The 26,274-nt window shown below is 37.6% G+C and overlaps 5 protein-coding genes and 1 long non-coding RNA gene across 7 annotated transcripts; 2 read left to right on the top strand and 4 right to left on the bottom strand.

Moving 5' to 3' along the window:
- Positions 1–1,717: 1,717 nt before the first annotated feature.
- Positions 1,718–8,373, bottom strand: LOC103514666 (bone morphogenetic protein receptor type-1B). Its single transcript, XM_026827567.1, has 3 exons — positions 8,356–8,373; positions 5,246–5,578; positions 1,718–1,798 (listed from the first exon to the last, which is right to left on the bottom strand). The coding sequence occupies exons 1-3, from the start codon at positions 8,371–8,373 to the stop codon at positions 1,718–1,720; spliced, it is 432 nt and encodes a 143-aa protein (XP_026683368.1).
- Positions 8,374–11,752: 3,379 nt separating this feature from the next.
- Positions 11,753–12,972, bottom strand: LOC103514665 (5'-nucleotidase domain-containing protein 1-like). The gene is made up of 3 exons (XM_008479564.3): positions 12,613–12,972; positions 12,058–12,312; positions 11,753–11,853 (listed from the first exon to the last, which is right to left on the bottom strand). Exons 1-3 carry the CDS (start codon positions 12,734–12,736, stop codon positions 11,753–11,755), a joined length of 480 nt encoding a protein of 159 aa, XP_008477786.1. The 5' UTR covers positions 12,737–12,972.
- A 2,378-nt stretch (positions 12,973–15,350) lies between these two features.
- Positions 15,351–17,061, top strand: LOC103514659 (RNA-binding protein 7). The gene is made up of 2 exons (XM_008479558.3): positions 15,351–15,489; positions 16,328–17,061. The coding sequence occupies exons 1-2, from the start codon at positions 15,391–15,393 to the stop codon at positions 16,874–16,876; spliced, it is 648 nt and encodes a 215-aa protein (XP_008477780.1). The 5' UTR covers positions 15,351–15,390; the 3' UTR covers positions 16,877–17,061.
- On the bottom strand, positions 16,053–22,866 carry LOC103514664 (5'-nucleotidase domain-containing protein 1-like). Of its 2 annotated transcripts, XR_003393040.1 has the most exons (6): positions 22,762–22,866; positions 22,499–22,563; positions 21,793–22,136; positions 21,256–21,542; positions 20,527–21,016; positions 16,053–17,201 (listed from the first exon to the last, which is right to left on the bottom strand). XR_003393040.1 is itself a non-coding variant. In XM_026827572.1 (5 exons), the coding sequence occupies exons 1-5, from the start codon at positions 22,802–22,804 to the stop codon at positions 20,610–20,612; spliced, it is 1,146 nt and encodes a 381-aa protein (XP_026683373.1). In that variant the 5' UTR covers positions 22,805–22,866; the 3' UTR covers positions 20,526–20,609. The 2 variants fall into 2 exon arrangements, 1 of the variants encoding a protein (XP_026683373.1); XM_026827572.1 differs by lacking the exon at positions 16,053–17,201 and having other exon boundaries at positions 20,526–21,016.
- On the bottom strand, positions 16,421–19,721 carry LOC103514660 (5'-nucleotidase domain-containing protein 1). The gene is made up of 4 exons (XM_008479559.3): positions 19,360–19,721; positions 18,828–19,082; positions 17,931–18,626; positions 16,421–17,691 (listed from the first exon to the last, which is right to left on the bottom strand). Exons 1-4 carry the CDS (start codon positions 19,481–19,483, stop codon positions 17,285–17,287), a joined length of 1,482 nt encoding a protein of 493 aa, XP_008477781.1. The 5' UTR covers positions 19,484–19,721; the 3' UTR covers positions 16,421–17,284.
- A 72-nt stretch (positions 22,867–22,938) lies between the features above and the next one.
- Positions 22,939–24,275, top strand: LOC103514663. The gene is made up of 3 exons (XR_003393041.1): positions 22,939–23,154; positions 23,823–23,961; positions 24,223–24,275. It is a non-coding gene; the product is annotated as an uncharacterized LOC103514663 (long non-coding RNA).
- Positions 24,276–26,274: the final 1,999 nt, after the last annotated feature.

Raw genomic sequence — 26,274 nt, 5'->3', positions numbered from 1 at the left:
AGACCTTCGCTGTTAGTTTTTTCTCAAGAGCTTTGGTAGAGGGAAGTGTAACAACGAATCCATACCTCTGAGATTGAACCCACGCCCTCCAATTTTCCAGACGAGCGTCTTGACCACTACACTAATTAGACTTACTTCATCATGCACATGTTGGAAGCCCAGAAGAGGTTAGGTAGTAGAATACCTAGCCGCGGGAGTCATTTAAAGTACACAGAAAACCACTACATTTTACACCACCAAGACGAAATGATTCTTACCTAAGATATTGTCATGTTGTAGTGATTCTTACCTAGCAACAAGAACTATACAAAGTTAAGAAGACAACAAAAGAAATAAGAAAGGTAGAGAAAAGGAGAAGGAACAAAAATTTATAAAAAGACAAGTTTCTAAATTGTGCTGCCATCCAGTATTAATTTATCAACTTCTCATAAATAATCATTAGTTTTGTTATTATCATTATGACTTATCTTTTCATTGCAATAAAATCTGAACTAACTTTATAAGAATAAAATCTTGACGTAACTCAACACTACTCGCAGCGTAGGTTAGATTAATCCCTTCTCTACTTAAAGCTCTATTATTGAGGTCGTGGTTATGTACCGGGTTGAGATAGGCAAGGTTGGCAAACTATTTTTATGGAATGGTTTCGCTCTGAAAAGTCCGTCTATCCAGTACACACGCTAGGTTTTTGTCTGCAGACTTATCTTCCAACTTGGTCTCACAACCTAGTTATTCACAAGATCGTACGTTTGTATAGCAAGTTTTGAGACAAGAAGTCTGTGCAATTTTGACGTACTCTTTGGATCTCTTACCTAAGATATTGTCATGTTGCAGTGATTCTTACCTAAGATATTGTCTTGTTGCAGTGATTCTTACCTAAGATATTGTCATGTTGCAGTGATCCTTACCTAAGATATTGTCATGTTGCAGCGATTCTTACCTAAGATATTGTCATGTTGCAGTGATTCTTATCTAAGATATTGTCATGTTGCAGTGATTCTTACCTAAGATATTGTCATGTCGCATGAGCACAGTCTGATAGATTTCCGTTTCTCGGAACCAACTCGCTTCCTCCGTAGTGAAAAACACTTTGACTGCCACCCTCTCTCCTCGCCAGTACGCTTTCCATACCTCCCCGTAGCGGCCTTTGCCTTATCCTTGTTTTTAAGTTACCACTCCCATGCCAAACTGTAGAAACAATATCCTGTCTCAACCCAACCCGGTACATAACCACAACCTGAGGTCGAATTCTCAAGTAAATAATATCCCTTGCTTGAGATTGAACCCGCACCATCCTGCTTACCAGATGAGGTGCCTTGACTTCTTTTTGCTATCAAGATTGTATGTATGTGGGGATTTTTTTACTTTCTATTACCCTTACGTATAGGGAACCTATACAAGGTAATGAGAAAGTATTGTTTTCAATAGGAACTGAGGTTAGATTCTAACCTACTTCATCACAAACCAGAAGTTAACTGAAGCGTTTCAATATCGTAATTAAAAATTTCGTCACTGAAACAAATTTTCCCCAGATGAAACCATTTTACACCGTCCAAGAGCATACTTGGACAGTTTGCCACACATAATTTACAGGCTACCCCATTAAGCAGTCCAAGTTAATTACTTAACTAGCGACTCTTATATTTATGTAGGACTATCGACTTATTTAACTTCTACATTAAGTCGGCACACCAAACATCTGGAAATCGGGCATAGCTCAACACACGAGTAGGAACACAACAGGACTTGAGAAAAGCTCAAAACAGAAGCCAATAACCTTGGCGATTGTCCGTTGTACCTGCGGAAGTGAAAGGGTCATACAGGTTTCTTTAGTTAAGTTTTACAAGTCAACTAGGCATCCTACAAGAAAATCAGAAGTTACTTATCGCCAGAAAATCGGAAGACACAACAAGCATTGTTAACACTTGGTAAAAAATAAACAACTTTAACCAGTTTTTAAATTATTCTTTTCTGTCAACACCGACTCTCTGATTTAATTCCACATTTTTTCCAACTTGTTGCTGCAAAAAATACAACAACCTCTATCAAACACCTTTCAAACTCTGAACATTAATTTACACCTTGAAAAGACAATGGACATTGGACATCAGGAGATCACTAAAAATGGTCTCATTAATGGGTGCAACTAAAAGTGGACCCACTAATGGGTACAGACAGCATTCTCTTAAAATTCAATACGTTCAAGAGCACGGTTGTGGTTTTAGCCTTGTGATCTCAAACCGCAAATATTTCGGACAGAAGTATTTTTGGAAGGAGCAACTCGTTAAAATTTAGCATTGGTAATTGGTTCTCACTCCGCCATTGTCGTTTCTCGAAAAAAGATTCCAAACGAGATTGAGAGACGCACGCTCATACATAGGAAATTCCTTCATGTACGAGTATGTGTATGTCCCTCGCGTCCATGTTGAAATAATACCAAGTTCTATCCCTAAGACCAAAAATCACAGCAAGCTATATTTTCCAAAAGTCCCAAAAACCCTTCTCATGTGACATTGTGTCCCTCCCGTCCATGTTAAAATAATACCAAGTTCTATCCCTAAGACCAAAAATCACAGCAAGCTATATTTCCCAAAAGTCCCAAAACCCTTCTCATGTGACATTGCCATTCAGACAACATGTACATTATGCATATAGTCTGTACTGTCAAGTGCATTGAGTTTTATAACGTCATATTCTGGCTGACCTTTCCTCCTTCACGTATATTTTCCTCGGGTTACTATTCTGTCAAGAATTTAGGATAATTCGTCCCTCTACTCCACCATTATCTGTACTGTCAAGTGCATTGAGTTTTATAACGTCATATTCTGCGCTGACCTTTCCTCCTTCACGTATATTTTCCTCGGGTTATTATATTCTGTCAAGAATTTAGGATCATTCGTCCCTCTACTCCAGCACACCAGGACAATTCAGTCTGAAGACAGAGAACCAATGAGGATTGAGGAAAAATCAGCGTTGGTCACTCGCGGTCTGTTCTCATGGAACTCTATTCTTGCAAACACCTGTGGTACACAATTTTTCCTACATATCGGGGAAAGTATTCCTCGCTTCGTTAGAGAATACAGGGTGTATTTGGCAGAAAAACATATCCACTGAAGAACTTGACTGTCCTGTGCTGGATTTTTACTTTCTATTATTTCATCTCTGGAGTCATTAAAAGTTGAGCAACCTTTTTACCCTTAGTATTTCCTGCCCTTTTGGAATAGTTTCCATAGGGGCAGGTAAAGTGTTTAGTAACCAAAATCCTCTACAGCTGTACTACTCTACAAGTCTACACCCTGCTAGCGCGGTGTTGCATTTTAATGCTGGGTATTAATACTAAACCAACACCATTATTACAGAGATTAGAGTATCCGTGCCACTCTTACAAGCACCAAAATACGTACGTACATACACGGCGCTTATCTCATGTCTAACGATTATCACACGGCTGAGTAAATAGAAGCCCCCAAAAATTTCAGGTCCAATGCAGCACCAAGTTCCTGCAGTTAGGTACGCACCAAAACAACATCGATACTCTCTAGGATTCGCGGCGCCTGGATCATTAAATAATAGTAGTAGCCTACTGCTGGAGTAAAGGGACTTTTCAGTCCTATGCGAGCAGTATAAATAAGCTGATCAGGTACACCTGTCTTAAAGTCTACCTGATAGTGAGTGGCTGGCCTTACAGTTTGGCATTGAACTGGTAACTCACGCCAGACCGCCTGAGTTTTTAGGTCATTTACTGACACTCTGCAATTTATTGGAATTCTATCATTCGACTATTTGCAAGTTTATCATAAGGTGGGGTTTCTAGTTTCTATTAGGAGAAAATGAGAGGATCAAAAGTGAGAAACCATTTCCTGTTATGAAAATTAAATTAGACATTACACAAATAAGAAAGGTAGAGAAAAGGAGAAGGAACAAAAATTTATAAAAAGACATGTTTCTAAATTGTGCTGCCATCCAGTATTAATTTATTAACTTCTCATAAATAATCATTAGTTTTTGTTATTATCATTATGACTTATCTTTTCATTGCAATAAAATCTGGACTAACTTTATAAGAACAAAATCTTGACGTAATTCAACACTACTCGTAGCGTAGGTGAGATTAATCCCTTCTCTACTTAAAGCTCTATTATTGAGGTCGTGGTTATGTACCGGGTTGCGATAGGCAAGGTTGGCAAACTAACCTTGTTTTTTAGTTACCACTCCCATGTCAAACTGTAGAAACAATATCCTGTCTCAACCCAACCCGGTACATAACCAGAACCTGAGGTCAAATTCTCAAGTAAATAATATCCCATGCTTGAGATTGACCCCGCACCATCCTGCTTACCAGATGAGGTGCCTTGACTCCTTTTTGCTATCAAGGTATGTGGGGATTTTTTTCAAATAGGAACTGAGGTTAAATTCTAGAGGTTTAGAGGTTAGATTCTAACCTACTTCATCACAAACCAGAAGTTAACTGAGGCTGTGTTTATGTACAGGGCCATCGTAGGCCATCGTCGGCCTTTTTGCGTGTAAAGTTGGCGGGAAATTCGAATTTTTGATTTTTTTTCCGCAACGCGTACAATCCATCTGATTGCTTGTTTTAAACCTTTTCAATCAAATTGCTTAATCCAAGAGTTCAAATTAGAATAAGTTTAAACTCGGATTTTGGTCCTTGCCATAAAAAGGGCTTGTTGTACTCACAAAGTAGTTTAAAATCCATTAGAAATCTGATTGCTTGTTTTAAACCTTTTCAATCAAATTGCTTAATCCAAGAGTTCAAATTAGAATAAGTTTAAACTCGGATTTTGGTCCTCGCCATAAAAAGGACTTGTTGTACTCACAAAGTAGTTTAAAACCCATTAGATATTGACCTCGGGACTTGAGGCGTGCAAATTTGACCTAAAAATAAAAAATAATCCTATCCTTAGGAACATTGTTTGTTCCCGGATAGATGGGTACTGTATGCCGTTCTTTAAGAACATTAATATTTCTGAAGTTTGAAGTTGCGTGAACATTTATCCAGTGTGAACTTTTTCAAGTCGCGTATGAATATCAAACTCCATACCCGGTGAATTAATCATGGGTATGATACACCCTAGGAATGTATCACACATAGCTGACTCAAAACCCACCGTGTATGGACAAATGAAACTGTCAGAAGACATTTGATTGTGTTCGAAATCCGCTCGACCCCGTAAATACGATTATAAAGGCCATAATAATAATAATAATAATAATAATGAACACTCACCAGTAAGGGCAGACCTGAACCGGACCCAGACGTCTGATCCATCAATCCATCCAGCGTAGGTCTACTCAAGAACGCCGCACTTCTCAGGTACGCCTGACGGCTCATCTCGGCCCGTTTGTAGCGCAAGTAAACGTAGCTTATCACCACGAGAAACACAACCAGACAGACTGTGAGGGAAATAAGGAGCGCGAAATAGTGCACGCTATCGTCCCACGAGACGAGAGGGGGCGGGGCCAAGGTCGTGTGGGGGCGATAGGTGGGCCGTAGCTCCTGGTTGCACATGTCGGTGAAGTTGCAACACTGTATGGACTTCCCGTACAGGTTGGTTTTACACTGCAAAAGGGGGAAAAATGGAAACACTGGATTAATTAAAGAGCAAGAATGGATTTGACGTGGGGTTTATTATCAGGTTTTGTGAGCGCTAGTGTTTTTACAGACTTAGACCAGCCACTCACTATCAGGTAGACCTGACAGGTACGGCTAAAAAGGTCCGTCTGTCAGGTCTACCTGATACCTAACGAGCACACACACTATCAGATAGACCTGATCAGGTATGTCCCTCGCGTCCATGTTAAAATAATACCAAGTTCTATCCCTAAGACCAAAAATCACAGCAAGCTATATTTCCCAAAAGTCCCAAAAACCCTTCTCATGTGACATTTCCATTCAGACAACATGTACATTATCTGTACTGTCAAGTGCATTGAGTTTTATAACGTCATATTCTGCGCTGACCTTTCCTCCTTCACGTATATTTTCCTCGGGTTACTATTCTGTCAAGAATTTAGGATAACTCGTCCCTCTACTCCACCACACCAGGACAATTCAGTCTGAAGACAGAGAACCAATGAGGATTGAGGAAAAATCAGCAGGACAGTTTAGTCTTAAGACAGAGTACCAATGAGGATTGAGGAAAAATCAGCGTTGGTCACTCGGTCTGTTCAGAAAGCCAGCCGTTCCGAGAACGAACATTATCCCATCAGGATAAAATCCGCCCGGGGCGGGAATCGAACCCGCGGCCAAGCTAACTAGGCTGGCTAAACAAACATTATTCCTCTGAATTTATAACAGAACTACCAAGATTTCGTGTAAGCTTCTCGACTTTCTCGCGTAGCAGTAGTCTGCTAGTCAGTACTGCAGTAGCATAAAGTTGGATCAATCAAAACAGGCGTAGGCGGACAATATTCTCTTGAGTAACCAAACGACCCAAACGTTTATGAAAAGCAAACACACACAACAATAACCCGTACAGATCTCTCGTGTTCCTGGTAAAAAGACCTTTAATTTGATATATAGGTCGACCAGGTTTGGATAAGTCCTTCTATGGGAACAGACTGACTGACAGACAGAAACACAGACGACACCGAAACGAATACAATAGTCCGTCCCTTATACCTTTTTATTACTATTGTAATAATAAAGGAAGGACGGACTAAAAACCCACTAGGAAAATTCTTAGGTCATACCGTATAGTCTAATAGAGCTGTTCCAAGATCCAAACAATGCTACAGAGTACGGACACATTCCATCTCCGTTTCCCAAGGAGAAGGGTCAACGTTCTATCTTGTACCAGAATCTACCAGTACTACTACGGCACAGTACGTATATATGGTGGTACACAATTTTTCCTACATATCGGGGAAAGTATTCCTCGCTTCGTTAGAGAATACAGGGTGTATTTGGCAGAAAAACATATCCAATGAAAAACTTGACTGTCCTGTGCTGGATTTTTACTTTCTATTATTTCATCTCTGGACAAAATTTGCACCACCACTTTCGTGTTCCTGGCAAAAAGACCTTTAATTTGATATATAGGTCGACCAGGTTTGGATAAGTCCTTCTATGGGAACAGACAGACTGACAGACAGAAACACAGACGACACCGAAACGAATACAACCCCTGCCAGTTCAGACTGAACAGATTGAAGTTCAGATAGAAGCCAGTGCTGGAGATCATAGTGATCAGGTCAAATTCCCTCCTTTTTCAATAGACATCCACCGGTCGAGATTGACATAGTTTTGTTTTGGCGGGGTTCTTTACAGCTGGATGCCCTTCCTCACGCCGCCGCCCCGAGGGAAACCGAAGAAAAGGTGGAAAGATTGTGTAGATTAATACTTGGGTGAGAAAAATTGATTAGGACATGAGGTACACAACAGGGCTGCCTGGAAGAGACTGACAAGAAACGCCGACCCTATCTGAATAAGAAAAGGCTAAGAAGAGAAGATCTACTGGTAGAGATTGCCTTTCAAAGGAACTTTTCAGTCCTACAGCTGGCTGTATAAACAAAGATTACGTCTAGCCGTGTTACTTTTAAGGTTAGGTAAAACGCAAAGAGGAACTTTCACAAATGGCTGAAAATTACATTTCAGAAGCTCTAAAAAGTGGAAGTAAGGTCGCCACTGACTCAATGTACGTTTTACATTATATCCCACTAAGTATGAGTACATGACAATCTTCCTTGTACAATCTGTACAGGGTGAGGGTGACTGAAGTGTCCAGCGCTTATCTTGCCTCCTCAATCGAAAAAAAAATCAACCTCAGTGGTGTACTGGTTGGCATGGTACTCTGGATCTGGAGATTCGAGTCCATTTGTGACAAACATTAATTAAAATCTGGTATTTTACAGTCGGACCCAACAGAATAGAAATACTTTTGTTTCGGAAAGTATTGTTTCTGAGAACAGAATCCGAGTTCCTAATCGAGTTACTTTACCGAGCTATTGGGGCCCTTAAAATTAAAGATTCAAGGTCCAAGGAGTTTTAATTTTAAACCCTCAATGCTTCTAACACCATAAGATAAGCATGTCATCTAGTGCTTCACCTTCACAAAGAACCATCGTCATTCGTCAACAAATCCCAAGTTCAATTTTTCGCCTTACCCTGTACATAGGGCACAAGAATCACCAGATGTATCTTTAAACTCATAGGAAACTTTATAATAGCAACTTCTACATATACACAGTATTACACAGGTATAGCAGACTGTAGGTACATACGATACCGAGTATACTGAATACTAAGAACTAAGAAACACAATAGTGGAACGTGTGTGCAGCCATAGAGATTTATCTTCATCTCCACAGTCAAAGTCACACCTCTAAGGTTCTCACCTTGGAGTCCTCTCGCATCTTGAATCTCTAACTCTAACCTAAGCTTGTAACTCCAACTCTAACCTAAGCTTCTATAACCTAAGCCCCTCTAACAACCCAGAACGTAGACGCGATCAGGCTTTGTCTCCTTATGGACCGCGCGTTAAAAAAGTTATGGTTTGTCTCTTTAATCAACCGTGAAGTAGGATAGAACAGAATTCATCTTGTTAATCCTGTCCGAATTGGGCTGAAAAGGCCCTTTACCCAGGCAGTCTAAACAAGGTCTTGTATATTTGACAATATAACAATAAATAGGTACATACAGATTGAGAATACATATTATGTACTATCATATCACCTATAATATTATATGGTTCACATTTTCATTGTTTTATTCCGAAACCTTTTCTATTCAACTACTTATCTTCCGGGTACATAACTCCAACTTCATGTTGAAATTAATGTTGACTTCTGCGCAAGCACAGATAGGTACATACTTGATAATATCTAAAATATTCACTAATCTGCAGTTCACAGTTCACATGAGGTTGTAGATCTGGGGGTTAGAATTTCAAGTAGGTGGGTTGCTATTTCTTATGTGGTTTTTGTCCATTCCAATTAAAAAATGTACGTAGGTATACAATTCACGACGGTTTCTTCCATATTTCTTAACCAATTTAGCGAGTACCAAATTGACAAACATATCGTGACATCGGCATCAATTGTTTGCCTTAGAATAAGTAGATAGGTATCGTCAACATTAATTGTTTGTATTAGAATAATTATTTAGGATTTTAGGTGCAGTCATAAAGTTGAGTAACCAATCTCTTTCCTAACTGTTTTTCAATAAGGGCAAGTAAAGGGTACAGTAACCAATAAAAATCATGCAATTTTAACTGCAGTCATTAAATACAGCATAAAAAAAAACTCTGGACTCGGCTTTTAAGGAGCAACGAGCGACAACACTGCTAAAAAGTTACAAATGGCAACGGTGCCATATTTTTTTGTGTTTTGTTTTGTTTTCGTTTCGTTCATTTTTCTGCTTGAAGTGCTTGACATTTGAGATCAAATCATTAAAATTTTTTTATTACCTACGAATTAATTTTAAATTATAATTTTAGACCTAAATTAATTTCCTTTATTGAAGTATTTTTCGTTTTCTCTGAATCTCTCGGAATATGGACCAACTGTGGTGTTTTTTTATTAATATTCATGGAAATGTCTTGAACTACCTCACATCTAGATGAAAAGGATTCCCAAAATGGCAGATTTCTTCCTGAATACTATACTCAGTTCTGTCCCCTGGATTATTGGGATAGGAATTATTCTACGTTTTGATGTTGGTGAGTAAAAATTAGACTAATCACAATTTTAACACCAAGTAGTCCTAATAAACCATAGAGATGTATTTGAAAAATAATCACATTTTAGAGCAGATTTTATCCTGTTGGATTTACCTATGCTGGTCCTCATTTGTGCAACTGTGCTTGAGTTGCCAAAATGCATTTGAACATGAGACTGTAGACCTCCAGGTACGGCTGAGTAAATAGAAGCCCCCAAAAATTTCAGGTCCAATGCAGCACCAAGTTCCTGCAGTTAGGTACGCACCAAAACAACATCTATACTCTCTAGGATTCGCGGCGCCTCGATCATTAAACACTTGAGTTCCTCTTGTTTTCTAGATTTTAATTGATTCACTTTTTATATGAATTCGATCTTTTGAATCAGTGAGAAACGTCGATCTTCTACAGCGAAGGTTCACTGTCAGATTTCATTCACTACAAATATGGAAATGGTGTAATTTTAATTGATTCACTTTTTTATATGAAGCCGAATTGGTTGTTTAGGAATCAGTGAGAAACGTCAATCTTCACAGAGGTTCACAGATTTCATTCACGTCAAACATGGAAATGGTAGATAGCGGATTTAAAAATGCACTTTGAAAAGTTGACAGAAAACTAGTTATGATGAAGGATGAACAACTTCAAGCCCGGGACACACGTTTATGACTTGTTCCCCAACTTGGCCTTCCAAGTCTAAAGGTGTGTACAAACATAGTCGTCCGGCCGTCGATCGACGAGACAGTGTGAAAGGTTGAGTCGACATCGATCGACGACCGGTCGACTATGTGTCACCTTAAGAGATAGTTGCGTGTGTAGGTGATTCTTGTGCTAATTTCACGTTAAAAAGAGAAAGTTTTGAGCACATTTCAAGTAAAACGAGTGAAATTTGCGCAAATATCGTGCACCCTGTATAGGTACAGCACACAAACAACGATCTGTCTAATCTAAAGACCAGTTTGGCATAAGGCGATATTTGCGCAAATTTCAGGTAAAAACGAGTAAAATTTGAGGAAATATCGCGTACCTTGTATACAAACAACGCTCTGCCTAATTTTAATTGATTCACTTTTTTATATGAAGCCGAATTGGTTGTTTAGGAATCAGTGAGAAACGTCAATCTTCCGCAGCGAAGGTTCATAGATTTCATTCACGTCAAATATGGAAATGGTGGATAGCGGATTTAAAAATGCAATTTGAAAAGTTGACAGAAAACTAGTAATGATGAACAACTTCAAGCCCGGGACACACGTTTATGACTTGTTTCCCAACTTGGCCTTCCAAGTCTGTAGGTACAGCACACAAACAACGATCTGTCTAATCTAAAGACCAGTTTGGCATAAGGCGATATTTGCGCAAATTTCAGGTAAAAACGAGTAAAATTTGAGCAAATATCGCGTACCTTGTACACAAACAAACAACGCTCTGCCTACAGACCAAGTTGGCCTCACTTTGTGTACCGGGCTTTAGATTTTGTCCTCAGAAGGCATACAAGATCATACGCTTCATGTTTCATTGAAATCACACAGATCTCTGTACACACATGTTAATCTAAAGACCAGTTTGGCATAAGGCGATATTTGCGCAAATTTCAGGTAAAAACGAGTAAAATTTGAGCAAATATCGCGTACCTTGTATACAAACAACGCTCACAGACCAAGTTGGCCTCACTTTGTGTACCGGGCTTTAGATTTTGTCCTCAGACGGCATACAAGATCATACGCTTCATGTTTCATTGAAATCACACAGATCTCTGTACTCTGTACACACATGTTAAGTTGTTCTCATAAATCGATAAAAAGAAATCGCATCGAGTTGACCAATGACCATATTAATCGCATCATGATCGACTTCTAACAGTTTCAATTGGAGACGATTTTATAATAATTGCGAGTCTGATGTACGGAATAACGGAATACCTTGTGGTTTTTTCATTGAAAGGTTTCATTAAAACTTCCTCCTTATATCCTTTTTCTTCAACAAGATACTCTGCTAAACAATTGTATTCCATTTCTAACAAATTCTTCAGGTTGTATGTTGCCAAAGTGTTGTCTAGATCAAAGCCAATGGCATCATAATCATCCAGGCAGAATGTTTTTGCCATCATGAGCAACCTTCACAATTTTACCAGAGTAATCTAATTTCAACAGATTTCCTCTTTGAGAGTCAACAATTAAGCCTGAAATGGTAAAACTTACAATACTAGTTAGTAGGTTCCTGTACCTATCTGAATGTTACATAATTATCAAATTAGGATAAGACCTACTTGTAATCCATCTTCTATTTCATGTCAAAATATCCAGGGAGAGACTTTAGAATCTGTGAAAAGGTTTGTTCTCCTTTGTGTTAGAATGGAAAAGTGACAAGGAAAATCATTACCTACCTCTCTGAATAAAATCTGTACTTTTTTCATTGAAAGGTTTCATTAAAACTTCCTCCTTATATCCTTTTTCTTCAACAAGATACTCTGCTAAACAATTGTATTCCATTTCTAACAAATTCTTCAGGTTGTATGTTGCCAAAGTGTTGTCTAGATCAAAGCCAATGGCATCATAATCATCCAGGCAGAATGTTTTTGCCATCTTCGGAATATATGATGGCACAATCTTTTTATTTAAAGTTGCTGAGTAGTTTGCTCCTGAAATGTGATTGTTAAATCAGTATTAGGTATGTTGCTGTTTACAAATGCAATGGTCTTCTTCCAATTGATAGAATAAGAGAAAAATGAAGTAAAAATTACAAAAAAATCCTCTTTCTTTCCTATTCAAACATTCATTAAAATCTGTGGGAGTAAAAGCACTCAATTATTTATCATTAAAAAATGATCATGGTGTATGTAATGAACAGTAACCCAAACAATAGGTTACTTACTTTATTGTTGAGAGGAACTAGTGGTGCTCCATTCAGCAAGGTATGATAAGTATAATAAAACACTCACCTTTGTTTTTGTCTGTAGCAGAGTTCATAAATCTTAATGAACAGTGTGTAGCCAGACAGGCAATTTTTGCACATTCCAGGATTGGTGTTTTCACCAGTAGTAGGGTGGGGATTACAAAAAACATAAGAGGAACCTGTAAGGTTTGTCAGCTGATGATGGTGATTTCAAGATGAGAAATAAGAGAGAAAAGTCTCAAGTGTTCAGCTTAGGTCACACAGTGAGAGAAGGCTACCAGAACACAAAAATGGTTGATATGCACCTCTTATTTAAAAAAAGCTCTAAAATCTTTAAGCTTTGCCCTCTGGAGTTCAAGTTTGAAAGTTCCAAGTTCCTGTTCCCACTTCCCATCGAAAAAGAAAGATGAAGCGTTGAGCAAACCTATTTGTTTACTAATATGAAGTTTTTTGAAATTTCCCGCTATTTTTAATTTTGATAAAGATGCGTCCAGAAAACACAAATTGTGACGGCAATTTTTTCGTTGACCGAAAAAACTGCGAGGTGCTTGAACGCGAATAGATTTGCTCATGCATGTATTAAATTCCATGCTTGGTGACACATGTTAAGTTGTTCTCATAAATCAATAAAAAGAAATCGCATCGAGTTGACCAATGACCATATTAATCGCATCATGATCGACTTCCAACAGTTTCAATTGGAGACGATTTTATAATTGCGAGTCTGATGTACGGAATAACGGAATACCTTGTGAAGTTCGAGTGCCAACTTTTGCAAAGTTCAGTGTCAATTAAAAAGGGGAGTGAGTATTGTTGTCATTAGAAGAAATGAAATTCTCTGACTCGAACTCGGAGCTTTAACCTATGAACTATAAACTCAACGTACTGAAAAGATAATTAATTCCATAAATTGATTTTATTGGGTCTACTACTAGACCACTGCCCCTTCTTCTTCTTCTAGTACCATGTCCATTACTGAACGTTGGTGACCACTGCCCCTTAACCAAAAGAAAAACCAAAGGCATTTGGCATCCAAACATGGTGGTTTGAATGTTTTAACCAGGAAAATTTTATCAATAGGTAACCTCTTTTTGATTTTTTTTTTTATACCTTGTGACTGGGTTTCATCAAACTTTTTTTTTTAGCTCCTAGCAGCCTGTTAGCTTAAGTTCCATTTGATTTGTAAAGGTTTAAAAGGCTGTTAGCTTAACAGAACTTCTAGGGGCTGTTTCGGATAAAATCTGCCCCGGGCGGGAATTGAACCCGCAACCTAGCGCTTACAAGGCAGAAGTGCTACCCTCCAAGCTAACTAGACTGACTGACCTCAGGTTACTTTTGTCTCTATTCAAAGCTCAAGAAACAAGTGCCTGATGAATTGACCTGATAACCAGAACCACTATCAAGTGTCTGTCTTCCTTTTATGTCGAAAACTGTTAAGGCAACAAAGCTCTAAAGGGAAAACAGGGCTTGTGAACAAAATGTCAATTGTGAACTTGGAATTAAAAAAAAATACATAGGTGATAAAATAGTCCGTGAAGAAACAACGCCAAATGTGAACTGAAATGTGATTCACTTAGCTTTGGGTCGACTTTAGGACCCAAAATAATAAATGTTCTTAGTTTTGGACCGAATTAGGGACCCAAAGGCCAAATTCACTTAGATTTAGGGCCCAAAATAATGAAAGATAATTAAGCAAATTTCAACGTACAATGTTCATTTTTAAAATTCCAACATTTACTTGGGGCTCGTCAGTGTTAAATTATCATAACTCAAAACAGAAAATCGCGTAATATGCCTCTAACTTTTATATCAAAATCCTAAGTATTAACAGACAACAAAAGAAGAGCCTCAGAGAGTGGAGGAAGGCAAAGGGGTAAAACACTATGGGTACAAAACCCAGACACCTGGCCTTACGGTACGGGATTTTGTTGGTTGGTAAGAGGATACCGACTCAAAAACTATGTAGGTACTGCAGGTGGTGTAAGAACTCTCCTGTGACACGGTTCATTATGATGTCGTCGTGATTTATGTATTTTCTGTGCTATGAGGGGGAGAGGATGTACGTGATGTGGGAAGGGAACCTTTTTGTTTACGACATTCATGGGACAAAGTTGGGATTTGGGCATTACTTCAATCCAGTAGGTATCGATTCTGTGCATGGAACAACCCAGTCACACACCCTACCTATTTTATTTACTAATTTCTTTCATGGGACAAAGTGGGATCAGTCACACACCCTATTTACTTATTGCCCATTGCAATAGACCACCTAATTGTGACGGTATTTTGAACATGTAAGTAGTCGAACATTAGCCCGCCGATGGAATTGAAGTTTTACTTAACAAAAGTTGTTAATGACACTCCATTCTGATGGTATATTTTGGACATGGAAAGGAACATTAGTTTAGATGCCCGCTGATGGAATTGAAAGGTTTAACTTAACAAAAGTTGTTGATGAACTTTCAATCATTGCATGCATGCATGAGTGTGTAGGTATGTATGGAATAAACATGCCTGCGATATTTCTCTTTCCTGATGCCTATTGCCCGATGAAAATTTAGATTTCTTGTGCATGTGCATGATGCATATGCGTAATTCTTCCTAGTTTTGTATTCGTAATTTAGTTTTGTATTCTATTCTATTTAGTTTTGTATTACTTTTTTAAAAATATTTTGATTATTTTGGTTTTTAAAAGAAAAAAAAAAATATATAAACCATGTAATAAGCTAATAAGAAGTAGTTTAGGTTTCAAAAAATGTCATCTGAGTGGTTTCTTTCAAATTCTCCGAGTACTGTAAACTGAATACTTGATCAACCCAAATAAATGTCAGTTATGGAGGACAGAGAAATGAGAACCATCAAAGTTCGAAATATATTTGACAGTAGAATTGACGAGGAGCTGCTGTATGAACTCTTCTTGCAGGTAATTTAACTTTGAAACTTTACATTTGGTTTGCTCTTAAAAATAGGCTTACCAGACGTCCCCTTTTTGGCAGACATGTCCTCCTTTTTATTATACATTTGTCCTCCGTCCACCCACCTTTTTAAAATATAGCAAAATGTCTGCCTTTTTGAAGTTTCGGCCTCAAAAACCTAATTTACGTAATGTATTGTTTTCCGTTGAGAAGAGGACATCAGGACTCAAACTTTTAAAAAGCATAAATTCAATTTTTGTACAATCAAGTCCATGTAAAATGTACATGCATTCAGTAGGTATATAAATAGGTGGTAGGTATGTACCTAGGTACACTGTACATAGATTGAAAAAAAAAAAAATCATGTTACTTGTTATACTGGTGTTTTTTGTGTTGATTATTTTCTGTGTCCTCCTTTGGTTGAAATGTACGCCTTTTTTAGCCACAAAGTCCTCCTTCTGAAATTTCTTGTCTGGTAACCCTACTCAGAAACCAGTGTCATTAAGATCAGCCTAGTTAGCTTGGAGGGTAGCACATCTGGCTTTCTCCTATCCGGCCAGTCCTTCCTCTCTTTGCTTTTGGGACATTGAAATCTTGGCCAAACCTCCTAAAAAAGTAATTAAGGTCATGTTCATGAACTGGGCTATGCTTCATAGTTTGTACCAAGGCTAGTGTTTGTTTTGTACATCTTGTCAGAGAACTGGTTACCTGCCTAGGTACATTTTTTTTTCAAATTTCTAGTCCGTTTTTTTTTTTTCTTTTTTTTTTAACCCAACCCTAAATTTGTTCATTTAATAATAACTATGCTTTTAAGTACTTTAAATAATTTGATCTTGTATGTTACAGGCTGGACCAATTAATTCAATAACCATGCCAGTGGGACCTAATGGACGAAAAACAATGGCCATCATAGAATACACTTATGAGGTAGCAGTTCCATTTGCCCTATTCATATTTGAAGGAACAGAACTTTATGGTGTCCGATTGTATTTATCTTCAAGTAATAATAATCCACCTGAATTTTATGTTCCTAAAGATGGAGTGAAAGGTCTTCCCATACCTCCACCATTTGATAATTTTGCTCCTCCTCCTAACATGATGATGAACATTTCCAATTCTTCTATTCCTTCTGAACCAAACTTTGAAGCTCTTTTACAGATGGGACAAAATATGCTTATCCCTCCACCCTTGGGGTTTGGTGGTAGTATTCCTATGAGTTTACCTATGCCCCCTTATGGTTTCAATACAAATGATCATGGAAATCAAAGAAGGAATGACTTCAGAAATGAAGGGAGAGAAAGGAATAATCATAGAGATCATGATAGAGGGGAGAGACACCATGACAGTCCTAGAAGAAAAGATAGAGGGAAGAAACACAAATATAAAAGAAGATGATATTCTTTAAAATAACTGTGTAAATAGTTGAATTCCAGGGGAAGGGGGGGTTTGCCTTGTATATTGAACTTGGTCTCTCTACAACATCTCATGAATTATTATCCATTGAGAAAATATTTTCTGGACAGAATTTACATACCACCTCAACTTTATTCAAATGTTGTGAAGTTGTGAATGACATACCCTTTTATTTTTTATATATCTCATATTAATTTTAGTTAAATAAAACTACATAGGTAGCTACTTATTTACATTTTATGATAAAGAAAGTGTTTTTTTTTATACTGTACAATCATAACACTTACTTAACACTATTCAGTGATACCTACACAGAAGCCATAAAATTGATCCCCCTTCCTAAATGACTATTACTGCCATCAAATCAATTATATTGGCATCAATTTATTTCTATCTAGTAGGATAGAATCCATCAGTACTAAAATTCGAATCTTCATCATTGAATGTACTGTATTTTTTATTGATTGGTTCAGAGGCCAAATAACTGATAGAAGGGACACAGATTTTGCAGTGTTTTTTCAAAATATCACTCCAAATGGTCGGCGTTTTTCCTTCACTGCTATTACTAGTGTAGAAATAGGAATCCCATAGGTTTGATTTGAGGTAAGATGAATCTGGATGTTCTTTGGTAGGAAAACCCTCGGCAGATTGCTCCTCACACACCGCCACTGTGTCACAGTGAGTGTATTTAGATGGTGTGTACAGATCTTGGATGAAGTTGTCTCCTATGTACAAAGGCTTGATGTCTGTTTTGTTGAGTGATTTCTTCATGGCTTCTATCAGGCCATCCCAATTTCCTGTGCATCAAAAGAGAGATTGAAGAAAATTAGTCACTTGTTTAAAATTTTGAACAGAGAGATTTTGAGAGGAAAGGATAGGAGAAAGCTGTTCTGAAAACAAACCTTATCTGTTTAGGATAAGATGAGCTTGGGTGGAACTAGAGCCTAGCACTTACAGGGCAGGTGTACTACCCACCAAGCTAACTAGGCTTTTGAAAGCTGAAGAGATTGCTTATATTCTGATTCTGAAACATTACCTTGGCTGAAGCATTGACCACTTTTCAGTTCTGTTGAAAGAATTTCGTCTTTTTCCTTTAGATTATTTAATCTCAGGAATGGTCTGTTTACTCCAGTGAAAAATCCAGGTTTCTTTGAAAAGTATCCAATGAAATCAAAGTATTGCTTCCAGTCATCTCCTAAGCATGTAGTTGCAGTGTGATTGGCAAAATCTATATAGGACCCGGTCAGGACAAAGAGGATTTTATTTTTTGCTTTCAGTTCTTTCAACCACTCCAAAACATGAGGAGAACACTTTTTGTAGTATTTATCAGGGTGTTGTTTAATGAGGGGGAAAAATTTTCCTTTATTTTCAGCAAAGTGTGCAGGTGTAAACATGAAGTTGAACCCGTCCACAATATCATTGTACACAGTATAGGATTCTACAGGCCTTCCATCATTCTGCTTGTCTATTTCTTCCACAGCTCTGGCAAATATGAGAGAGGCAGGCATGTCAAAATAATCTAGGAAAGTTCTCATTTTTTCTGAGAGAGGTCCATTCCATGTAGCAAGGAAATCCTTCACAAATTCATTTGTGACCTCCCATGTTAAATGTTCTCCATAAGTCTTCTTGATGTCTTCAGGTGTGAGGAATGATAAGCCATGAGCAACCTTCACAATTTTACCAGAGTAATCTAATTTCAACAGATTTCCTCTTTGAGAGTCAACAATTAAGCCTGAAATGGTAAAACTTACAATAGTTAGTAGGTTCCTGTACCTATCTGAATGTTACATAATTATCAAATTAGGATAAGACCTACTTGTAATCCATCTTCTATTTCATGTCAAAATATCCAGGGAGAGACTTTAGAATCTGTGAAAAGGTTTGTTCTACTTTGTGTTAGAATGGAAAAGTGACAAGGAAAATCATTACCTACCTCTCTGAATAAAATCTGTACTTTTTTCATTGAAAGGTTTCATTAAAACTTCCTCCTTATATCCTTTTTCTTCAACAAGATACTCTGCTAAACAATTGTATTCCATTTCCAACAAATTCTTCAGGTTGTATGTTGCCAAAGTGTTGTCTAGATCAAAGCCAATGGCATCATAATCATCCAGGCAGAATGTTTTTGCCATCTTTGGAATATATGATGGCACAATCTTTTTATTTAAAGTTGCTGAGTAGTTTGCTCCTGAAATGTGATTGTTAAATCAGTATTAGGTATGTTGCTGTTTACAAATGCAATGGTCTTCTTCCAAGAAAATCCTCTTTCTTTCCTATTCAAACATTCATTAAAATCTGTGGGAATAAAAGCACTCAATTATTTATCATTAAAAAATGATCATGGTGTATGTAATGTACAGTAACTCAAACAATAGTTTACTTACTTTATTGTTGAGAGGAACTAGTGGTATCAGCCAAATGGTGCTCCATTCAGCAAGGTATGATAAGTATAATAAAACACTCACCTTTGTTTTTGTCTGTAGCAGAGTTCACAAATCTTAATGAACAGTGTGTAGCCAGACAGGCAATTTTTGCACATTCCAGGATTGGTGTTTTCACCAGTAGTAGGGTGGGGATTACAAAAAACATAAGAGGAACCTGTAAGGTTTGTCAGCTGATGGTGATTTCAAGATGAGAAATAAGAGAGAAAAGTCTCAAGTGTTCAGCTTGGGTCACACAGTGAGAGAAGGCTACCAGAACACAAAAATGGTTGACATGCACCTCTTATTTAAAAAAAAGCTCTAAAATCTTTAAGCTTTGCCCTCTGGAGTTCAATTTTGAAAGTTCCAAGTTCCTGTTGACCTGTTCCCATAGAAAAAGAAAGATAAAGCGTTGAGCAAACCTATTTACTACTATGAAGATTTTTTGAAATTTCCCGCTATTTTAAATTTGACAAAGATGCGTCCAGAAAACACGAATTGTGACGGTAATTTTTTCGTTGACCGAAAAAACTGCCAGGTGCTTGAACGCGAATAGATTTTCTCATGCATGTATTACATTCATGCTTGGTATGCATGCATGCATGACTGTGTAGGTATGTATGGCATAAACATGCCTGCGATATTTCTCTTTCCTGATGCCTGTTGCCCGATGAAAATTCAGATTTCTTGTGCATGATGCATATGCCTGTTGACAGTTCACAGGCGTTGAGGCCGTGGTTATGAACAAAGCTGAGATGAGCTCGGACAACGTGGATAGCTGTCCCGGCGGCAATTTTTAAAATTCATTTTATATTTATTTTTGTTTGCTTTGTAATTTGCTTGTTTTTAATAGCTAATATAAATGATTAGTATAATATAAACGTGCAAACTAAAGATAAAAAGTAAAAAATGAATTCAGATTGTACAGGTTGCGGAAAAAAAATCAAAAATTCGAATTTCCCGCCAACTTTACACGCAAAAAGTCCGACGATGTCCTACGATGGCCCTGTTCATAACCACGGCCTGAATCATAAAACGCCAGAATAAGGCACGCACCCGTGAACAGACATATATGCATGAGCGTGCGTGTGCCGCTAGTTCACAACCATTTGCATGTCAGAGGTTGTCAGGTAGAGTTCACTGGTCATGCATGAGGCCGTGGTTATGAACAGGGCCATCGTAGGACATCGTCGGACTTTTTGCGTGTAAAGCCTACACAGAAGCCATAAAATTGATCCCCCTTCCTAAATGACTATTACTGCCATCAAATCAATTATATTGGCATCAATTTATTTCTATCTAGTAGGATAGAATCCATCAGTACTAAAATTCGAATCTTCATCATTGAATGTACTGTATTTTTTATTGATTGGTTCAGAGGCCAAATAACTGATAGAAGGGACACAGATTTTGCAGTGTTTTTTCAAAATATCACTCCAAATGGTCGGCGTTTTTCCTTCACTGCTATTACTAGTGTAGAAATAGGAATCCCATAGGTTTGATTTGAGGTAAGATGAATCTGGATGTTCTTTGGTAGGAAAACCCTCGGCAGATTGCTCCTCACACACCGCCACTGTGTCACAGTGAGTGTATTTAGATGGTGTGTACAGATCTTGGATGAAGTTGTCTCCTATGTACAAAGGCTTGATGTCTGTTTTGTTGAGTGATTTCTTCATGGCTTCTATCAGGCCATCCCAATTTCCTGTGCATCAAAAGAGAGATTGAAGAAAATTAGTCACTAGTTTAAAATTTTGAACAGAGAGACTTTGAGAGGAAAGGATAGGAGAAAGCTGTTCTGAAAACAAACCTTATCTGTTTAGGATAAGATGAGCTTGGGTGGAACTAGAGCCTAGCACTTACAAGGCAGGTGTACTACCCACCAAGCTAACTAGGCTTTTAAAAGCTGAAGAGATTGTTTATATTCTGATTCTGAAACATTACCTTGGCTGAAGCATTGACCACTTTTCAGTTCTGTTGGAAGAATTTCGTTTTTCTCCTTTAGATTATTTAATCTCAGGAATGGTCTGTTTACTCCAGTGAAAAATCCAGGTTTCTTTGAAAAGTATCCAATGAAATCAAAATATTGCTTCCAGTCATCTCCTAAGCATGTAGTTGCAGTGTGATTGGCAAAATCTATATAGGACCCAGTCAGGACAAAGAGGATTTTATTTTTTGCTTTCAGTTCTTTCAACCACTCCAAAACATGAGGAGAACACTTTTTGTAGTATTTATCAGGGTTTTGTTTTATGAGGGGGAAAAATTTTCCTTTATTTTCAGCAAAGTGTGCAGGTGTAAACATGAAGTTGAACCCGTCCACAATATCATTATACACAGTATAGGATTCTACAGGCCTTCCATCATTCTGCTTGTCTATTTCTTCTACAGCTCTAGCAAATATAGTTGTTTAATGAGGGGGAAAAATTTTCCTTTATTTTCAGCAAAGTGTGCAGGTGTAAACATGAAGTTGAACTGTAGTATTTATCAGGGTGTTGTTTAATGAGGGGGAAAAATTTTCCTTTATTTTCAGCAAAGTGTGCAGGTGTAAACATGAAGTTGAATCCGTCCACAATATCATTGTACACAGTATAGGATTCTACAGGCCTTCCATCATTCTGCTTGTCTATTTCTTCCACAGCTCTGGCAAATATGAGAGAGGCAGGCATGTCAAAATAATCTAGGAAAGTTCTCATTTTTTCTGAGAGAGGTCCATTCCATGTAGCAAGGAAATCCTTCACAAATTCATTTGTGACCTCCCATGTTAAATGTTCTCCATAAGTCTTCTTGATGTCTTCAGGTGTGAGGAATGATAAGCCATGAGCAACCATGGACATTTTTTTTTTTTTTTTTTTTTACTTTTTAGCACATGGAAAATGATGAAGAAGGGCGCACAGCAATCAAAGAGTTGAATGGTCAAATTGTCAATGAAAAACCTTTGAAAATAGAAGCTGCTACAAGTAGAAAAGGACCAAACACACCTACAACCAAAGTCTTTGTGGGTAACCTATCAGATAACACCAGGGCTCCAGAAGTGAGAGAATTATTTGTACCCTATGGTACTGTTGTGGAGTGTGATATTGTACGCAACTATGGCTTTGTCCATATTGACAGTCCAGACATTAACAAGTGCATCAAGGAGCTGAATGGCATGATGGTTGATGGGAAACCAATGAAAGTGATGAGCAACCTTCACAATTTTACCAGAGTAATCTAATTTCAACAGATTTCCTCTTTGAGAGTCAACAATTAAGCCTGAAATGGTAAAATTTACAATAGTTAGTAGGTTCCTGTACCTATCTGAATGTTACATAATTATCAAATTAGGATAGAACCAACTTGTAATCCATCTTCTATTTCATGTCAAAATATCCAGGGAGAGACTTTAGAATCTGTGAAAATTATTCTACTTTGTGTTAGAATGGAAAAGTGACAAGGAAAATCATTACCTACCTCTCTGAATAAAATCTGTACTTTTTTCATTGAAAGGTTTCATTAAAACTTCCTCCTTATATCCTTTTTCTTCAACAAGATACTCAGCTAAACAATTGTATTCCATTTCCATATGATAGTAAAAAAAAAAAAAAAAAAAAAAAAAAAAAATCAATCAATCAATCAATCAGTGCATTTTCTTTGCTGTAATGTGTGGAAATACTGCATCTGTCAAGATCACTTTGCCACTGGGCAACATTTTATACAAGTTCTTACTGAAATCTGTATACTTCCTTTATTGTACTAGGTTGTTGTGGCAGGTTTTATCTCTTCAATATTGTCATGTTTAAATGTAATTTTTTTCATTAGGTGTGGACGAGGTGGTCATTGGTCAAAAGAGTGTCCCCGTGCAGGGTAAGTCCCCCCCTTATTAAGTATTGTTTTTGTAAGTAAACCAATCCTCATTATCTAGCTCTGTAGTTAAGGTCCTTTCCTGAGTAGATCCATTATGTTAAATTGAAACAGGTACTAAACACTGTTGAAAGAATGAAAAATTGAAATACTAGTTAACTTCACTTTACTAGAAATAAATAATTTCTCTTTTAATTAAAACTCTCTTGTAATTGCCTATCTTTGTAAGTAAAGATATGTTCTTTGTGTCCTTTAGTTTTTTCCTTTTATACCTACTCACCTAAGTAAAGAGGTACTTAAGTTAAGATGAAAGCAAAAAATTGGTAAAAGGAACTTCAGATCTAGTGGTTGTTATTGCAAGTCCAAGTCAAGTCATAAAATTTATCAAGGTATAAGTATTACTACTTAGTCAGAGAATTGCATTTATGACAATAGTTCATCAAGCTCATTACGATTCCTTCCTATGTTGTTCCAGACGCTTTGGTGCTGTGGGAGGACCAGGACCTCTGGACAGGATTGGTAAAAGGAACTTCAGATCTAGTGGTTGTTATTGCAAGTCCAAGTCAAGTCATAAAATTTATCAAGGTATAAGTATTACTACTTGGTTAGGGAATTGCATTTATGACAATAGTTCATCAAGCTCATTGTGATTCCTTCCTATGTTGTTCCAGACGCTTTGGTGCTGTAGGAGGACCAGGACCTCTGGACAGATTTGGATACCCACGGGAGGCTTACCCACGTGACCCCTACCCACCTCCACCCCCTCCATCTTTCCTGCGTGACCGCATGATGGGCGGTTATCCTATGAAGGTATTCTATTTTCAGACTTATGTACTTGCTATACTTAGCAGTTGTTTGTGAGAAGTAAAAGCTGTAAAAGGTATTAATTAATTGTTTAAGCAAAACTTTTACAAACATCCAGATTTTTTATTTGAGTAGCCTCCATAATTTAGAAAATTCAGTACCATCCCCGAAATGGCGCTACAAAATATTCGCTCATTATTATTATTATTATTAGGTATTATTTTAGTTTTCTCATTTCATCTTTCTCCTCCCCCCCCCTTCCAACAGGGTGAGTACGATCGTTTGTACGAACGTGACTACGAGAGGCGTATGATGCCCCCTCTTTTTTTTTTTTACTGATACCTTGAGTAACAGAGTAACAGTAATGATATTTTTTGACTTGATTCACAGGTCTGCTGCGTACGCGGACTACTCTAAGGATACCTATGAGAGGTGAGTTTAAAACTAGTTGTCACTTGAGAAGCATGGTACATTGGTACCTGCGTGCAAAACAAAATAACCCAGGTTCGATTCCCAGGAAAATTGTTTCTGTCGGTCTGTTTTTTTGTCAAAGCTTCAAGTAAGTAGCCGGGTTTGACTTAAGGAGCTCTCACTCCCAACCACTGACCCTTTTCTTAACTGTCCCTAAGTAGATTCCTAGAGATCATTAACGTAATTTTCTAGTAAGTAATTATGTAGTTGTAGGACTTGTAGGTACCTAACTACTCCATACTCATCCTAAGAATGTAGATTGTAGATAATACACATCCTTTTATCGTTTTACTTAAGGAGCTCTCACTCCCAACCACTGACCCTTTCCTTAACTGTCCCTAAGTAGATTCCTAGAGATCATTAACGTAATTTTGTAGTAACTAATTATGTAGTTGCAGGACTTGTAGGTACCCAACTACTCAATACTCATCCTAAGAATGTAGATTGTAGATAATACATATCCTTTTATTCAGGACCAAGTTAACAAGTGTTCATTTATTTTGCTTACAGATCCATGTATGGAGACTACACAAGGGACACGTACGGTGAAAGGTAAGTCCCCTTTTATATTTTGTTTCTGCACTGGGAGGGTTGTGGGTGAAAATTAGTTCCTGAAAAGCAAACTTGAATATCCTGATGGGGATGTAATTTTCAATTTTAGCTTAGCTTAGCTTTTTTTTTTGATAGGGACTTGTATATAAAACAAAATAACCCAGGTTCGATTCCCAGGAAAATTGTTTCTGTCAGTCTGTTTTTTTGTCAAAGCTTCAAGTAAGTAGCCGGGTTTTACTTAAGGAGCTCTCACTCCCAACCACTGACCCTTTCCTTAACTGTCCCTAAGTAGATTCCTAGAGATCATTAACGTAATTTTCTAGTAAGTAATTACATATGTAGTTGTAGGACTTGTAGGTACCCAACTACTCAATACTCATCCTAAGGATGTAGATTGTAGATAATACATATCCTTTTATCCAGGACCAAGTTAACAAGTGTTCATTTATTTTGCTTATAGATCCATGTATGGAGACTACACAAGGGACACGTACGGTGAAAGGTAAGTCCCCTTTTATATTTTGTTTCTCCACAGGGAGGGTTGTGGGTGAAAATTAGTTCCTGAAAAGCAAACTTGAAAATCCTGATGGGATGTAATTTTCAAGATAGCTTTTTTTATATAGGGACTTGTATTCGTAAAGTCTGATTTACAGGGCATTTTGATGGATGACGAATACATCTTCGTTGTATCATAGTTAGATTATAGAATACAATTTATAGAATTAGAGATTGTATTATAGGTTAGATTTTTGACCCATCAACTCATTAGAGTCATTACTCATTAGGTTATTAGTCATGATTACTGTTTGGGTCATCATATGAGGCACATGTGAATAAGCACTTGTATATTTTTTTTTCCAAAGCACATGACTCGGTTTTTTTTTTTCCCCACGTACTAGCACTTTAGCACCCTTTACAAAAATATTTCCGGGTTCTGTTACACCTTAAGTGGACTTTTCAGTCCTATCCCATTTTTAACCACATTACTTGAGAGGCATGTGGTACAAGTAGTGGGCAAGTTGTACATATGTCACTAAAGTTGAACGAATGTCATGTTGTGTGACATTTCTCTACCGTACGTCACGTGGTGTTATGTCTTATCGTGTGTTGTGTAACCCTGACAAGATGAACAGCAACTTTCGGTGAACGATAACGTTTTTAGACACCCAGAAACTGCGGCTCCGTTCATGTCCCATTAGTTGGTCCCTAGGACTTATTTTTTTTTACTTTTTAGTAGAGGGAACTGTAACTACTGAAATCTTATCACCCAGAATGGAAGATAGAAGAAGGGCAGGG

The sequence above is a fragment of the Diaphorina citri genome, unplaced genomic scaffold (genome assembly GCF_000475195.1).
Source record: "Diaphorina citri unplaced genomic scaffold, Diaci psyllid genome assembly version 1.1 scaffold1200, whole genome shotgun sequence".
NCBI classification, from domain to species: Eukaryota; Metazoa; Arthropoda; class Insecta; order Hemiptera; family Psyllidae; genus Diaphorina; species Diaphorina citri.
Note: the sequence above shows the minus strand (reverse complement) of the source record. Positions and strands in the feature narration are given on the sequence as shown.

Coding starts and splice junctions, on each gene's coding strand:
- LOC103514659 (XM_008479558.3), top strand. CDS start 15,391: ATGTCAGTTATGGAGGACAGAGAAATGAGAACCATCAAAGTTCGAAAT. Junction 15,490..16,327: donor TGTATGAACTCTTCTTGCAG/GTAATTTAACTT, acceptor TGTATGTTACAG/GCTGGACCAATTAATTCAAT.
- LOC103514666 (XM_026827567.1), bottom strand. Junction 1,799..5,245: donor GTTCAGGTCTGCCCTTACTG/GTGAGTGTTCAT, acceptor TCACTTCCGCAG/GTACAACGGACAATCGCCAA.
- LOC103514664 (XM_026827572.1), bottom strand. CDS start 22,804: ATGAAACCTTTCAATGAAAAAAGTACAGATTTTATTCAGAGAG. Junction 22,564..22,761: donor TACAGATTTTATTCAGAGAG/GTAGGTAATGAT, acceptor TTACCATTTCAG/GCTTAATTGTTGACTCTCAA. Junction 22,137..22,498: donor ACTCTGGTAAAATTGTGAAG/GTTGCTCATCAC, acceptor AAAATGTCCATG/GTTGCTCATGGCTTATCATT.
- LOC103514665 (XM_008479564.3), bottom strand. CDS start 12,736: ATGTTTTTTGTAATCCCCACCCTACTACTGGTGAAAACACCAATCCTG. Junction 12,313..12,612: donor TGCTACAGACAAAAACAAAG/GTGAGTGTTTTA, acceptor ATCACATTTCAG/GAGCAAACTACTCAGCAACT. Junction 11,854..12,057: donor TACAGATTTTATTCAGAGAG/GTAGGTAATGAT, acceptor TTACCATTTCAG/GCTTAATTGTTGACTCTCAA.
- LOC103514660 (XM_008479559.3), bottom strand. CDS start 19,483: ATGTTTTTTGTAATCCCCACCCTACTACTGGTGAAAACACCAATCCTG. Junction 19,083..19,359: donor TGCTACAGACAAAAACAAAG/GTGAGTGTTTTA, acceptor ATCACATTTCAG/GAGCAAACTACTCAGCAACT. Junction 18,627..18,827: donor TACAGATTTTATTCAGAGAG/GTAGGTAATGAT, acceptor TTACCATTTCAG/GCTTAATTGTTGACTCTCAA.